This window comes from Somniosus microcephalus, chromosome 12 (assembly GCF_052327205.1).
Source record: "Somniosus microcephalus isolate GS21.2 chromosome 12, FLI_Smic_1.0, whole genome shotgun sequence".
Lineage (NCBI taxonomy): Eukaryota > Metazoa > Chordata > Chondrichthyes > Squaliformes > Somniosidae > Somniosus > Somniosus microcephalus.
The window spans coordinates 62,181,963-62,198,014 of NC_140998.1; the positions used below are offsets into that span (position 1 = coordinate 62,181,963).

At 45.9% G+C, this 16,052-nt stretch overlaps 1 protein-coding gene across 3 annotated transcripts in view; it reads right to left on the bottom strand.

The window, feature by feature from the left end:
• Positions 1-16,052, bottom strand: part of nemf (nuclear export mediator factor) — a 170,576-nt gene that overhangs the window by 124,246 nt on the left and 30,278 nt on the right. The window contains exons 1-5 of one of the 3 annotated variants that reach the window (XM_086002944.1): positions 14,634-14,757; positions 5,210-5,278; positions 3,977-4,079; positions 3,506-3,631; positions 1,988-2,136 (exon numbers count right to left, since the gene is read on the bottom strand). In XM_086002944.1, the coding sequence (XP_085859070.1) occupies positions 1,988-2,136; positions 3,506-3,631; positions 3,977-4,079; positions 5,210-5,278; positions 14,634-14,689 (503 nt within the window). In that variant the 5' untranslated portion in view covers positions 14,690-14,757. Of the gene's footprint in view, positions 1-1,987; positions 2,137-3,505; positions 3,632-3,976; positions 4,080-5,209; positions 5,279-14,626; positions 14,758-16,052 lie in introns of those variants that run through there. The other 2 variants (XM_086002945.1, XM_086002947.1) reach the window with 2 other exon arrangements.

A 16,052-nucleotide genomic window follows, 5' to 3' on the forward strand; every position in this document is an offset into this window, starting at 1 on the left:
TCAAATATGTTTTCTGACAATTTATTCCTGCTTTTACTACTTTACCTTTATCATTATACATTCTGTCCCTTCCTGACACGCTCTGGTTTTTAATTCCCCCACTGTTACCTTGCTCTATTGCCTTCTCCGCTGTCATTTTTATTTTTCACTCTCTTAAAACCACCCCCCCACTAATTAGTTTAAAGACCTCTCTACAGCCCTAGTTATTCGATTCGCCAGGATTCTAGTCCCAGCACTGGCCAAGTGAAGTCCGTCCCAACGGAACAGCTCTCTCCTGTCCCAGTACTGATGCCAGTGTCCCAGGAAGCAAAACCCATTTCTCCCACACCAGTCTTTGAGCCACGCATTTAACTCTCTAATTTTATTTACCCTAGCCAAATTTGCACGTGGCTCAGGTAGTAATCCAGAGATTATTACCCTTGTGGTTCTGCTTTTTAATTTGGCCCCTAGCTGCTCAAACTCCCTCAGCAGAACCTCCTTCCTTGTCCTATCTATGTCGTTGGTACCAACATGGACCACGACAACTGGATCCTCCCCCTCCCACTCCAAGTTTCTCTCCAGCCCAGAGGAGATGTCCTTAACCCTGGCACCGGGCAGGCAACACAGCCTTCGGGACTCTCGCTCTCGGCTGCAAAGAACTCTATCTATCCCCCTAACGATACTATTCCCTACCACTACAACATTTCTTTTATCTCTCCCCACTTGAATGGCCCCCCGCTCCACGGTGCTGTGGCCGGGTTGCTCATCCTCCCCGCAGTCCCCGTTCCCATCCTCACAGGGAGTAAGAGCCTCAAACCTGTTGGACAAGAGCAAGGGCTGCGGCTCCTCCAACACTACCTCCTGGATCCCCGTACCTGCCTCACTTCTAGTCACACCATCCTGACCCTGGCCACGGACTACATCTGAATTAATTAATCTAACTGGTGTGACTACCTCCTGATACACAGAGTCCAGGTAACTCTCCCCCTCCCTGATGTGTCTCAGTGTTTGAAGCTCAGACTCCAGCTCTTCAACACAGAGCCGGAATTCCTCGAGCAGCCAACACTTACTGCAAATGTGATCACCGTGAGCATCAATGGTGTCCACCAGCTCCCACATATTGCAGCAGCAACACATCACCTGATCTCCCATTCTATGCCCTTGAGAGGGTGCAGAGGAGAGTTACCAGAATGGTTCCAGGGATGGGGGATCTTAGCTACAAGGACAGGTTGGAAAAGCTGGATTTGTTTTCATTAGAGCAAAGGAGGTTGAGGGGTGATTTGATAGAGGTGTACAAGATTATGACGGGTTTGGATAGGCTAGACGGGGAAAAGCTGTTCCCTTTAGTTGATGGTACAAGGACTAGGGGACACAGATTTAAGGTTTTGGGAGAGATACAGGGGGGAATGTGAGGAAAAACTTCTTTACGCAGCGAGTGGTGATGACCTGGAACTCGCTGCCGACGGAAGTGGTGGAAACGGAGACACTCAATGTTTTCACGGGGAGACTGGATAGGCACGTGAGGGAAATAAACTTGCAGGGCTACGGGGATAGAGCGGGGGAATGGGACTGACTGGATTGCTCCACTGAATGGCCTCCTTCTGTGCTGTTATGACTCTATGATTGTAGGGCTGGAGGAGGTTGCAGAGATAGGGACACAATTTTGACTTATTTACAGATTAACAAGATGGTCTGGACAAACCCAAATAAATCCAACTTTATACCGAGTACATGAATGGGAGAAAGAGAGAGAATTTTTTTTTCAATGTTGAACATTTGATCTCAAATTTTAGACCTTCTAAAATTTGGGCAGTACAAACACAATCACATTTTAAAATTTATCTTTACAACAAAATCAAGTTGGATACTTTAGTTTAAAAGTTAATGAAAGTTTTGTTCATGAGGCAAAGTGTAACACTTCATCCACTAAAAATGAGAAAGTTAAAAGGCAATGCCGGAAATATTATTAGATTTCATTAGTTTTGAGTAATGCACATGATGACAGTACCTCTCTAAAGATAGCAGAGGCTCTGGACCTTTAGCATTATCAACTGGATATCGCTCACGAACAGCAAATTTCACATCTTCTACCTCGTCGGTGCGGAAACGCAGGAGATTTAGAATTGTGTATTCGTAGTCAGTAAGAATTATGTTACCCTGCAAACACACAGGTAGAAAATGTTACAGTAGAATATTCTGGCAATAATTAATAATTGCAGGTAGATTGAAATATCTTGAAAATAATAAAGTACAAGCACCTATGGTACAATATTTTAATGTGACAGCTTAATTGTAATAATCATAGGAAATGGAGAATGTACAACTTTGCATCCTTTCTACCTGTCAGCATCGAGCACTCGGAGGTCAACTGTAACATTGGAAAAGGTGCAGAATTACATAGAATATACAGCACAGAAACAGGCCAGTCGGCCCAACTAGTCTGTGCTGGTATTTACATGCCACATGAGTATCCTCCCATTCCATCTAACTCATTTCAGCCTTTCAGCATATCTTTCTATTCCCTTTTCTCTCATGTACTCATCTAGTTTGCTTTCGAAAGCATCTAAGTTATTTGCCTCAACCACTTCCACATTCTAGCCACTCTCTGAGTAAAGAAATTTCTCCTTATTTCCCTTTGGATTTATTAGTAACTATCTTGTATTTATGGCCCCTAGTTTTGGATACTCCCACAAATGGAAACATTCTCTCCACATCAACCCTGTCCAACCCATTCATACTTTTAAAGACCTCTAATCAGGTCTCCTCTAAGTTTTCTCTTTTCTAAAGAAAAAAGCCCAACCTGTTCAATCTTTCCCAATAGCTGTAATCTCTCAGTTCTGGTACCATCCTTGCAAATCTTTTTTACATTTTCCACACCAGTGTGAATTTTTTTCCACTTGTTGGACCAATCATTTCTATTGCCTCTGAATGAGTTTTCCACTCTAATGCCAATTTGTCCCAAACTATGAGTAGATCTGTATTGTATATTCATTTCTCCTAGAAGGTGGGTTAAGACTACCCAAATAATTTCACATAATACATTACAGCCACTTGGGAAAGAGGAAATATTCAACCCATTAATCTGGGTTCCTAGAGACAGTGTGCTAACCATTGCATTAGTTACTTCTCCCACTGATAACTGATTTGAAAACTTGAAGCCAGAGAATACATGTACTAAAGCACTTTTAGTTTGAACAATAAAATGCTCTAGTGAGGACATATATATAGCCACTAAAAAAAATTCCCAGATTAAAATGGGTACTATGTCAAATATTTGAACTAGTTCAATCTGGTGCAAAATAAATTGAGAATTTATCCAACTGGACAACCAATGACAATTACACTGCTGTTTACAGAGACCCAAGATACACAGAAGACAAATGGATGAGGAAGCATGCCACAGATAGATTTCAGCTTCCATGCAGAAAATACCTTTAATATTGTTGAGTACGTATAACAATGAACCTACCAAAAATACTTGACTACATCGTTTTTAAAAGAAAGGTGAATTTTTATTGTGACTTACTCGGTCGTACAGTTCAACAATCAAGTGGTAAGCTGCTTGATCAGAGCCAAACTGAAAATCTACAATCCTATCAACACCAAGTTGCTTGATGTAGATCAATCTTCGTGACTTTAGATGTTTACGGCACTGCAACCAAAACAAAAATCCCATCAGTTTTAGCAGAAATTTGATGTAAACAAGCTCCCTAGTAATCAGGTATAAGACTTATTGGGGGAGGAGGAGGATTTTTATTTTATGATTGAATCAGGACTTAAGGCAGCAAGAAGATATGCTGCATCTTAACATAATTTCAGAGTAAATACTTTATTTTAAGCAACCTGTCAGGGAGTAATTTACAAATCTATTTTATAAAACAACATATTTAACATAGGTGTCCAACACATTCTTAAAGTTTATAACGATTACTGTAAATCTATAAAACTGTTACACAAATATTTTCATTGATACTACTGGGCAATGATTATTTTGTACCTTCATTGCAAAGCCTGAGGGCATCATATGCTTTGGCCATTCAAACTCTGTTGTGTGGATCCGGATTCCAGATTCGACCAAAAGAACGGCTTTGGACTCTGGTCTGCGAAGAAATGGAAAGAGCAGGTAAAATGGAAACAAACAAGTCAAATACAATGTGAGAATGTGGTAATATGTTAACAGTAAATTAGTATCCTTTTTGATGCTTCTGAAATCTATTATAATTATTGGTGGGCCATCCAATTTGAATTAAAAAAAAAAATCTAGCTTGGTCTTAAAACCAAATATTAAATTATTTCAAAACAGTACTTCTAGTAAATGAGTTGTATCTTTAAATCTAGACATTAAGGAGTAATTTAATTTTTTTATGGAATGGCAGTAGTTGTATGTGAAATTATATTGCTTTCTGTCTGGATGAATAGGAAGCAAGTTTTACAAATATCAAAATAACTGCACTGTTCTGAAGTGGAGGAGAATTAAATATATTTGTATTAGAAATTGATTCAAATCAATACAAAACAAAAGCAAAAGGATAGAAACAAGTTTCACCACCAGCATCAGTGTTTGTCACTCAAGTAGTTAAGTACTTGTCTGTAAAACAAGGAAGTTCTGACTTACAGCATTAGGGTTACTAGAGTTCACCTACAACAGTTGATAGTTTTCTAGATATTGACTGGAGTACCATACAAGAACAATGCATTCTGCCAGAGAGAATGAAACTGACATCACCTAGCTATCCCTACTTGAATTATGCCTCATTGCTGCTGCACAATCACATCCTCTCTGCTGCAGGAGAATGCATGCTATCAAGTAGGCTGCATAGGCAAAAATTAAGGGGGGGGGGGTGGGGGGAAATACAAGCTTTTAAGAACGTATTCAGCCACAAGAATTTAAATGTGAGAAAGTATAGATTCAAGAGATGTTAAAGTATTCAAGCCAGTTTAGATGGGATACCAAATACATTTGTCTGGAAATGAGCTTGGTCCTGTGCCAATTGTTTCTGAAAGATATTTTACACTGAACCAATTAGCCGATCCAAATAAATTATAAACTTGATTAGATTCAGACAGACTCACCACCTATTCAATTTAGAAACTATGAAAGATGTATAGAAAATAATTGTTCTGGTAAAAAAAACAAGTTTGATTCAAATACCTATCCTCATTACCACGAACAGAATTATGTATAATTAAACTGTACGAAACAAAACACAGGTTACATAGCAAAACTTACTTCTGAAGTCGAATCAGGTAAGTCTTGTTGTCCACATCATACACATTATTTACCCTCATCCCTAGTAAACTAAAGGAAACTAATGTTAAATTATTTAAATAAAGAAAAATAACAAAAAACTTTTACATAACCACCATAAACCCAAACAGTAGATTTGACTGGTTTTATTAATTTCTAAAAGATGTCTAAATACAAATCTAAATGTCAGTATTATTTAAAAGCATTAAGTATACAAAAATTATTAGCGCAATAATTAATAGATACCTACCAAGTCTTGTTTATTTTAGTTAAACAAAAAGTTGCCTGGTTCTTTATACCTCACTCTAAAGCAAGACTAGAAGTTATTGTTTCGGATATTAGCATATGAACGCTTAGGCACTCATAACACTTTCCTTTCATCTGCTATTTTAATGGAGCCACTCAAGTTATGTGCTAACAATGCAAACAGCAATTTCCAGGCTATACAGGGCAATGTACATACCAACACAAAGATCAAAAACAACAACAGGAAAATTCAGTGTTTAAAAAAAAACCCAGCAGGACTTGCCCATGTGGCTCAGTGCGTAACTGCACCTTATAGTGAGGTACGAAATGCAGATTAGGGACATGTGAACCTCAATCCCTGGTCTGTGCAGAGTTAACTAGCAAGCAGGGGTTGTACTTATCACCTGGAATGTGTCAACAACAATGGAAGGTTCTCTCTTACTGTTTTAACCTATTGAAAGCTGCAAAGTTCCAGAAAACAGTGGTGCTTCAAACAGCAAGAGAAATTGTGATTTAATTACAAGAGATTGGATTTTACCAAAAAGTGAGAACAGCAGGTGTCACTAAAGATAGGGTTGACAATATTTGCAAAACTAGATACAGTAGGACAGGAGTTGAAGAGATCTTGAATCGAGTTCTATGATCTGCTTTGCTGATGATGAAAATTAATTGGAAAACCTTAATGTCTCATAAAAGAAACTTTCATTTAGATAGTGCCATTCACATTCTCAGTGCCATTCACATTCTCAGGACACCCCAAAGCACTTTATAACCAGAGTTATTTTTGAAGTGCAGTCATTGTTGTCATTTAAGCAAACACAACACCCATTTGCACACAGCTAAGTTCCACAGATGATAAAGGACCACTAGTTAATTTGTTTTTGGTGGTATTGATTGTGAGAAGCTAGTTAAGCAGGTTACAGGAAGAATTCCCTACTCCCCTTTGAGTAGTGCCCTGTTATCATTTACATTCACCTACAGAAACGGGAGGGAATGACCCTGAGAGTCCTCAACATTGACTCCGGACCCCATGAAGTCTCATGGCACAGGTCAAACATGGGCAAAGAAACCTCCTGCTGATTACGAACTACCGCCCTCCCTCAGCTGATCAATCAGTATTCCTCCATGTTGAACACCACTTGGAAGAAGCACTGAGGGTAGCAAGAGCACAGAATGTATTCTGGGTGGGGGACTTCAATGTCCATCACCAAGAGTTGCTCAGTAGCACCACTACTGACCAGGCTGGCTGAGTCCTGAAGGACATAGCTGCCAGACTGGGCCTGCAGCAGATTGTGAAAGAATCAACATGAGGGAAAAACCTACTTGACCTCATCCTCACCAATCTACCTGTCGTAGAAACATCTGTCCAAGACAGTATTGGTAGCAATGACCACCGCGCAGTCCTTGTGGAGACAAAGTCCCGTCTTCACACTGAGGACACCCTCCATCATGTTGTGTGGCACTAACACCTTGCTAAATGGGATAGATTCCGAACAGATCTAGGAGCTCAAAACTGGGCATCCATGAGGTGCTGTGGGCCATCAGCAGAATTGTATTCCACCACAATCTGTAACCTCAAGGCACGGCATATCCCTCACTCTACCATTAACGTCAAGCCTGGCGACCAACCCTGGTTCAATGAGAAGTGTAGATGGGCATGCCAGGAGCAGCACATGGCGTACCTAAATATGAGGTGCCAACCTGGGGAAGCTGCAACACAGGACTACATGCATGCTAAACAACGGAAGGAGCATGCTAGAGACAGAGCCAAGCGATTCTACAACCAACGGATCAGATTGAAGCTCTGCAGTCCTGTCACATCCACTCGTGAATGGTGGTGGACCATTAATCAACTGACGGGAAGAGGAAGCTCAGGAACATCCCTGTCCTCAATGATGGTGGAGCCCAGCACGCAAGTACAAAAGACAAGGCTGAAGCATTTGCAACCATCATCAGCCAGAAGTGCCAAGTGGATGACCTATCTCGGCCTCCTCTTAATGTTCCCACCATCATAGAAGGCAGTCTTCAGCCAATTCGATTCACTCGTGATATCAAGAAACAGCTGAGCGCACTGGATACAACAAAGGCAATGGACCCAACAATATCCTGGCTGTCGTGCTGAAGATTTGTGCTCCAGAAGTAGCTGCGCCTCTAGCCAAGCTGTTCCAGTACAGCTTCAACACTGGCATCTACCCGGCAATGTGGCAAACAGCCCAGGTATGTCCTGTCCACAAAAAGCAGGACAAATCCAATCCGGCCAATTACCGTCCCATCAGTCTATTCTCAATCAGCAGCAAAGTGACGGAAGGTGTCGTCGACAGTGCTATCAAGTGACACTTACTCGCCAATAACCTGCTCACCAATGCTCAGTTTTGGTTCCGCCAGGACCACTCGGCTCTAAACCACATTACAGCCTTGGTCCAAACATGGACAAAAGAGCTGAATTCCAGAGGTGAGGGGAGAGTGGCTGCCTTTGACATCAAGGCAGCATTTGACCGAGTGTGGCATGAAGGAGCCCTAGTAAAACTGAAGTCAATGGGAATCAGGGGAAAGACTCTCCACTGGCTGGAGTCATACCTAGCACAAAGATAGATGGTTGTGGTTGTTGGAGGCCAATCATCTCAGCCTAGGACATCACTGCATGAGTCCCTCAGGGCAGGTCCTAGGCCCAACCATCTTCAGCTGCTTCATCAATGACCTTCCTCCATCATAAGGTTAGAAGTGGGGATGTTCACTGATGATTGCAGAGTGTTCAGTTCCATTCGGAACTCCTCAGATACTGAAGCAGTCTGTGCCTGCATTCAGCAAGACCTGGATGACATTCAGGCTTGGGCTGATAAGTGGCAAGTAACATTCATGCCACACAAGTGCCAGGCATTGACTATCGCCAACAAGAGAGCGTCTAACCACCGCCCCATGACATTCAACAGCAGTACCATCGCCGAATGCCCCAACATCAACACCCTGGGGGTCACCATTGACCAAAAACTTAACTGGACCAGCCACATAAATACTGTGGCTACAAGAGCAGGTCAGAGGCTGGGTATTCTGCAGCGAGTGTCTCACCTCCCGACTCCCCAAAGCCTTTTCACCTCTACAAGGCACAAGTAAGGAGAGTGATGGAATACTCTCCGCTTGCCTGGATGAGTGCAGCTCCAACAACACTCAAGAAGCTTGACATCATCCAGGAGATCAGCATCCCATCCACCACCTTAAACAACAACTTGTATTTATATAGTGCCTTTAACGTAGTAAAACGTCCCAAGGCGCTTCACAGGAGTATTATGAGACAAAAAAAATTGACACAGAGCCACATAAGGAGAAATTAGGGCAGGTGACCAATAGCTTGATCAAAGAGGTAGGTTTTAAGGAACATGTTCAAGGAGCAAAGAGAGGTAGAGAGGCAGAGAGATTTAGGCAGGGAATTCCAGAGCTTAGGGCCCAGGCAACAGAAGGCACAGCCACCAATGGTTGAGCAATTATAATCAGGGATGCTCAAGAGGGCAGAATTAGAGGGGCGCAGATATCTCAGGGGGTTGTGGGGCTGAAGGAGATTACAGAGATGGGGAGGGGCGAGGCCATAGAGGGATTTGAAAACAAGGATGAGAATTTTGAAATCAAGGCGTTGCTTAACCGGGAGCCAACGTAGGTCAGCGAGCACAGGGGTGATGGGTGAACGGGTCTTGGTGCGAGTTATGACATGGGCAGCTGAGTTTTGGATGACTTCAAGTTTATGGGTGGAATGTGGGAGGCCAGCCAAGTGTGCGTTAGAATAGTCAAGTCTAGAGGTAACAAAGACATTCACTCCCTTCACCACCGGCGCACCGTGGCTGCAGTATGTACTATCTACAAGATGCACTGCAGCAACTCGCCAAGGCTTCTTCGACAGCATCTCCCAAACCCACGACCTCTACCACTTAGAAGGACATGGGCAGCAGGCGCATGGGAACACCATCACCTCCAAGTTTCCTTCCAAGTCAAACACCATCCTGACTTGGAAATATATCGCCATTCCTTCATAGTCACTGGGTCAAAATCCTGGAACTCCCTCCCTAACAGCACTATGGGAGTACCTTCACCCCACGGACTGCAACGGTTCAAGGCGGCGGCTCACCACCACCTTCTCAAGGGCAATTAGCGATGGCCAATAAATGCTGGCCTTGCCAGTGACGCCTGTGATGAAATATTCCATTCATCACTGCCTGTGACTGTGGTTGGTTTCAGGTTCCCCCTTACCATTGTATTGCCTGTGACTGTGGTTGGTTTCAGGTTTCTCCTCACCATTGTATTGTGTATTGGAATGTATGGAATGTGTTGTGTGTAGGGCTCCGCCCATACCTGGCCTCTATGTAAGCCAGCTCAGTCTGGCCTCACAGCCAGTACTGCAGACCTCCAGGGAAGATACCTCCCTCCACTGCGTGTTATCTTCTAAGTTAATAAAAGCCTTGTTTTGTTTCGCTAACATCGAGTCTCGGGATTATTGAGGCACATCAATTTTATTAACTTATTTTTCAACACAATGGATCAACTCCTGAAACCCGAACGTTTCGATTTGGATCAGCACGCTTCGGACACTGGTTTATGTGTATGGAATTCTTCCTGGACAATTCCGCAGCCGTCAAAGGTGCTACGGACGCTGCGAGTATGAAACTCGGAATTCTGCGGAATTGGGTAAGCCACCGGGTTTACCCCCTCATCCAAGACGCCGACACGTACCTGGCCGCCTGCGACATCTTAAAGGCGCATTACCAGCAGCCTACGAATGAGGTGTATGCTAGGCATCTGCTCGCCACTCGCGCACAGCGACCTGGGGAATCGGTGGAGGAGTTCCTAGGCACCCTGAAAATGCTTGGCAAAGACTGCAAGTGCCGAGATGTAAAAGACGCAGTGTACACCGACGAGCTTGTTCGCGATGCCTTTATCACAGGCCTCAGCTCCACTTACATCCGGCAAAGACTGCTGGAAAAAACGGGATTGGACCTGAAACAGGCTGCGGACACCGCGCGATCCCTGGATGTGGCCCAGAGAAACTTGGACGCCTACTCTTCAGCCCGCGCCGTCCACGCCGCCACGTGTGCACCAAGGGCGCCGCCATCTTGGAAGGCATCTTCCCCGCCCGGCAGCCCGACACCGTCAGGGCCCCGCTCTCCCCCCCAGAAGCCCTACGACAGCCGCGACGCGTCGGGGACCCAACTGCTACTTCTGCGGGCAGCCAAAGCACACCAGAAACCTGTGCCCGGCGAAAGGCACCACCTGCTTTAAGTGCGGTAAGAAGGGGCACTTTGGGAAGGTGTGCAGAGGGAACCCCGCTGGAAAACCAAAACCCGCCACCGCCGCGTGTGCGCCGTGGGAGCGGCCATCTTGCCCGACCTCGTGGGGTCCGCCATCTTGTGAGCAGACAGCGCGGACGCCATCTTGTCTCGATCAGGGCCCTACAGTGGCATCGGTCACAGTGGACCAGACCAGGCCCCACCCGCTATCCAAATCAATGGTGGACATCGAGGTAAACGGGTGCGGGGTTAAATGTTTAATTGACAGTGGAAGCACGGAGAGTTTTATCCACCCGGAACTGGCACGACAACTCTCCCTAAAGGTGGTCCCTACTCGGGGTACCATCTCTATGGCTGATAAAACCCAGACATCGACCATTCTGGGTTACTGCACGGTACAATTGTCCGTTAACGGGACTGTATACGATAATTTTAAAGTATTAATCATGAAGAATCTATGCGCGAGCGTGATCTTGGGCCTGGATTTCCAGTGCAACCACCAAAGCATCACGCTCAAGTACGGTGGGTCCCAGCCACCCCTCACAGTGTGCGGCCTGGCTACCCTGAAGGTAAAGCCGCCTTCGCTATTCGCGAACCTTACCCCTAACTGCCGGCCAATAGCGACCAAAAGCAGGAGGTACAGCTGGGAGGACAGGCGGTTTATCGCGACCGAGGTAGACAGGCTCCTGAAAGAGCGCATTATTGAATGCAGCAATAGCCCGTGGCGCGCCCAAGTGGTGGTGGTAAGGGGTAGCGAGAAGAAACGGATGGTGATCGACTATAGCCAAACGATCAACAGGTACACCCAACTAGACGCCTACCCGCTACCCCGCATATCATAAATGGTGAACCAAATCGCCCAATACCGGGTGTTCTCCACCATCGACCTCAAGTCAGCGTACCACCAGCTCCCTATCAGACCAGAGGACCGCCCGTACACCGTCTTCGAGGCGAACGGACGCCTCTACCAATTCCTCAGAGTCCCCTTTGAGGTGACGAATGGGGTCTCGGTCTTCCAGAGGGAGATGGATCGCATGGTCGATGACCACCACTTGCAGGCAACCTTCCCCTACCTCGACAACGTCACCATCTGCGGTCACAACCAGCAGGATCACGACTCGAACCTCGAGAGGTTCCTGAAAACCGCACAAAAACTCAACCTCACCTACAACGAGGACAAGTGCGTTTTCAACACCACGCGCCTCTGCATACTAGGCAGCGTGGTGGAGAATGGGGAAATCGGACCAGACCCCGACCGATTGCGCCCCCTACGGGAGCTGCCCCTGCCCAACACTCCCAAAGCCCTGAAAAGGTGCCTGGGGTTATTTTCTTATTATTCCCAATGGGTCCCCAACTACTCCGACAAAGCCCGCCCCCTCTTGAAAGCATCCTCTTTTCCGCTCTCTGCTGAGGCCCACGCCGCCTTCAAAAGCATTAAGCAGGATATTGAGCGGGCCACGCTACAGGCAGTGGACGAGAACACTCCCTTTCAAGTGGAAAGTGATGCGTCTGACTTTGCCTTGGCGGCCACCCTCAACCAGGCGGGGCGGCCCGTAGCTTTCTTCTCGAGGACCCTCCAAGGGCCCGAGATCAGACACTCCTCCGTGGAAAAGGAGGCCCAAGCCATCGTGGAGGCAGTGTGCCACTGGCGCCACTACCTAGCCGGCAAACGCTTCACCCTACTTACCGACCAGCGGTCGGTAGCGTTTATGTTCAATAATAAACAGAGGGGGAAGATCAAAAATGATAAGATTCTTAGGTGGCGGATCGAGCTCTCCACCTTCGAGTATGACATCATTTACCGGCCAGGGGCCCTTAACGAATCCCCAGATGCCCTCTCACGAGGGATGTGTGCCAGCGCCACCGGGGATCGGCTACAGACCCTCCACAACGACCTCTGCCACCCAGGGGTCACGCGGCTGTTCCACTTCATAAAGTCCCGCAACTTACCCTACTCGATTGAGGAAGTTCGGTCTCTGACCAGGAACTGCCGCACTTGCGCTGAGTGCAAGCCTCGGTTCTACCACCCTGATAGAGCCCACTTAATCAAAGCTACACGGCCCTTTGAGCGGCTCAGCTTAGATTTCAAGGGCCCCCTCCCGGCCGTCGACCGCAATGTTTACTTCCTGAACATTGTGGACGAATACTCCCGGTTCCCATTCGCCTTCCCCTGCCCAGACATGACCAGCGCCACGGTCATTAAATGCCTCAACAGCCTGTTCTGCCTGTTCGGTATGCCGAGCTACATCCACACGGATAGGGGGGCGTCCTTCATGAGTGAAGAGCTACGCCAGTACATGCTGTCCAGGGGGATCGCCACGAGCCGTACCACCAGCTACAACCCCCGGGGTAACGGTCAAGTGGAGCGAGAGAACAGGACAGTATGGAAAGCAGTCACTCTAGCTCTAAGGACCAAGGGCCTCCCTATCTCCCGCTGGCAGGAAGTCCTCTCAGATGTGCTCCATTCGATACGGTCGCTATTGTGTACTGCCACGCCTCATGAACGAATGTTTAGCTTCCCCCGGAAATCCACCTCAGGCGTATCCATGCCGTCATGGCTCTCCACCCCGGGTCCGGTATTCGTGCGAAGGCATGTGAGGGGCCATAAGACGGACCCTCTCGTGGAGCCACTGCACCTACTCCACGCCAACCCCCAATACGCGTATGTCCGGCACGCCGACGGAAGGGAGGACACCGTGTCAATAAAAGACGTCGCCCCAGCCGGTAACGACAACAACCACGGCAATAGCAGCAACAACGACCACAGCAACTCTTACCCACCCACTAATCTTTCATCACCCCCGGAAGAACATCGACCAACGGCACCCCCACCAACTACCCCTTCAACAACCCTGGCGGCACCCCCGGCAGAGACCCAGGAGGCCACCGGGGACACCCAGCCGACACCCACGACACCACAACTGCCACGTCGGTCGCAGAGGACTACCAAACCCCCGAACAGACTAAATCTATAGAAGGGGTGAATGTGATGAAATATTCCATTCATCACTGCCTGTGACTGTGGTTGGTTTCAGGTTCCCCCTTACCATTGTATTGCCTGTGACTGTGGTTGGTTTCAGGTTTCTCCTCACCATTGTATTGTGTATTGGAATGTATGGAATGTGTTGTGTGTAGGGCTCCGCCCATACCTGGCCTCTATCTAAGCCAGCTCAGTCTGGCCTCACAGCCAGTACTGCAGACCTCCAGGGAAGATACCTCCCTCCACTGCGTGTTATCTTCTAAGTTAATAAAAGCCTTGTTTTGTTTCGCTAACATCGAGTCTCGGGATTATTGAGGCACATCAACGCCCACATCCCAGGAACAAATATTTCAAAAACCATTTCATTAAATTAAAAAAAATCTCATGGCTTAACATCTCAGCCAAAAGGCTTCCACCAGTGCACTGAAGTGTCAGCCTAGATTATGTGCTCAGATCTGTAACAGGGCTTTAACCAGCAATCTTCTGATTCAGAGGCAAGCTGACACTTTAAAAATCATAAGTATAAGTGCAAAAATTGTTTTTTTAAATTTTTCTAAGATTTCTGGTGCCAAAACATTTTGGAAGTTTCAACAACAACCTGTATTTAAATATGTGTATTTCCAAATTGTATTGCATTTCCAAACAACCAACTCAAAATAAAAATTCAAAAACTGCACAGAGGCCAACGATGGCTAAAGGACTTCTGCAGCCCTCTTTCCTCAAATGGACCCGGGCTATCCTCCATCCCTGAACCAGGGGGATTGCGCTCTGCTGGCAGTTTGAAGCGCGGGCCCTGGATCCCGAACACGTTCCTAAAACTCATCACGGAGTTATCAGACAGTCAGCTCCAACTCCAGCAGCAGGCTGATCCCAGCCTGGCTCACACGGGGTCAGTGTCAGTACCAGATACCTCTGCAGCTCCGAGATGATCGCTCGGATATCGATGGTGTTGAATCGCGACTTCATCCTCACTGCGAACTAAACCTGAGCACTCTTGGTACGATCGCCCCTGCTGATCTGCGCAAGTGCCAACTCCGTACGGCGAGAGACTTGACACACCGCGACCGTGTAATATCAAAATACATTGCAAGATAGACCAGACATGGTCTACGTATTACGTTACGTATCACAAAGTTTACACTAACTATTGTCTTTTAAAATGACATTCATTCCACCTGTAAACTATTGCATTTTTCTTTGTATTATATTTTTTCTCTATTTTTATTTTTAAACTAGCTATGAAAAAAGCTGCCACAGCTCTGTTCAACATCCTTCTCTGCAGAACACCTCCACCAGACCATCCTCACTTGGTTCCTTGGTACAAAGCATATCCTGCATTTGCTTCTTATTTTGCCCCTGCACTGCCACCCAAGACAGAGATCGATAGATTTTTGGATATTAAGGGAATCAAGGGATATGGGGATAGTGCAGGAAAGTGGAGATGAGGTAGAAGATCAACCATGATCTTATTGAATGGCAGAGCGATCTCGAGGGGCCAAATGGCCTACTCCGGCTCCTATTTCTTATGTTCTTATATTTATTTTCCCTTTCTTTATCAATTTCTTGGTCCTCCTTTCATTTCTCTTGCTAGCCATGGTTGGACCATTTTTCCCACAGTGTTTTTATTCCTTAAGGGAATGCATATTCATTGCAAATTATGAATTATTTCTTTAAATGTTTGTCATTGCTTTTCTACTGTCATATCTTTTAATCTAGTTTTCCAACCTACCTTGGCCAACTCACCTCTCATACCTACATAGTTTGCTTTGTTCAGGTTTCAGACCCTGGTTTCGGACTTAACTAAATCACTCTCAAACTCAACATAAAATTCTATGATCACTGCTCCCCAGATGTTCCTTTACTAAAGGTTATTAAGTAACCCTGTCTCATTGAACAGTACTAGCTCTAAAAGAGCCCATTCCCTCATAGGTTCCTTGACATACTGATCTAGAAAATTATCTTGAATGCATTCCATGAACTCTTCCTCTGCACTATTTCTGCAAATTTGGTTTGCCCGGTCTATATGAAAGTTAAAGTCCCGGCATGATTACTGTATTACTCTTGTTACATGCATCTCTAATTTCCTGATTTATACTCTGCCCAACACTACAACCATGGTTAGGGGGCCTATATACTACTCCCACAAGTGTTTTCTGCCCCTTGTTAGAATCATAGAAAGTTACAGCATGGAAGGAGGCCATTTTGGCCCATTGTGTCCGTGCTGGTCAAAAAAGAGCTATCCAGCCTAATCCCACTTCCCAGCTCTTGGTCCGTAGCCCTGCAGGTTAGAGCATCCCAAGTGCACATCCAAGTACTTTTGAAATGTGGT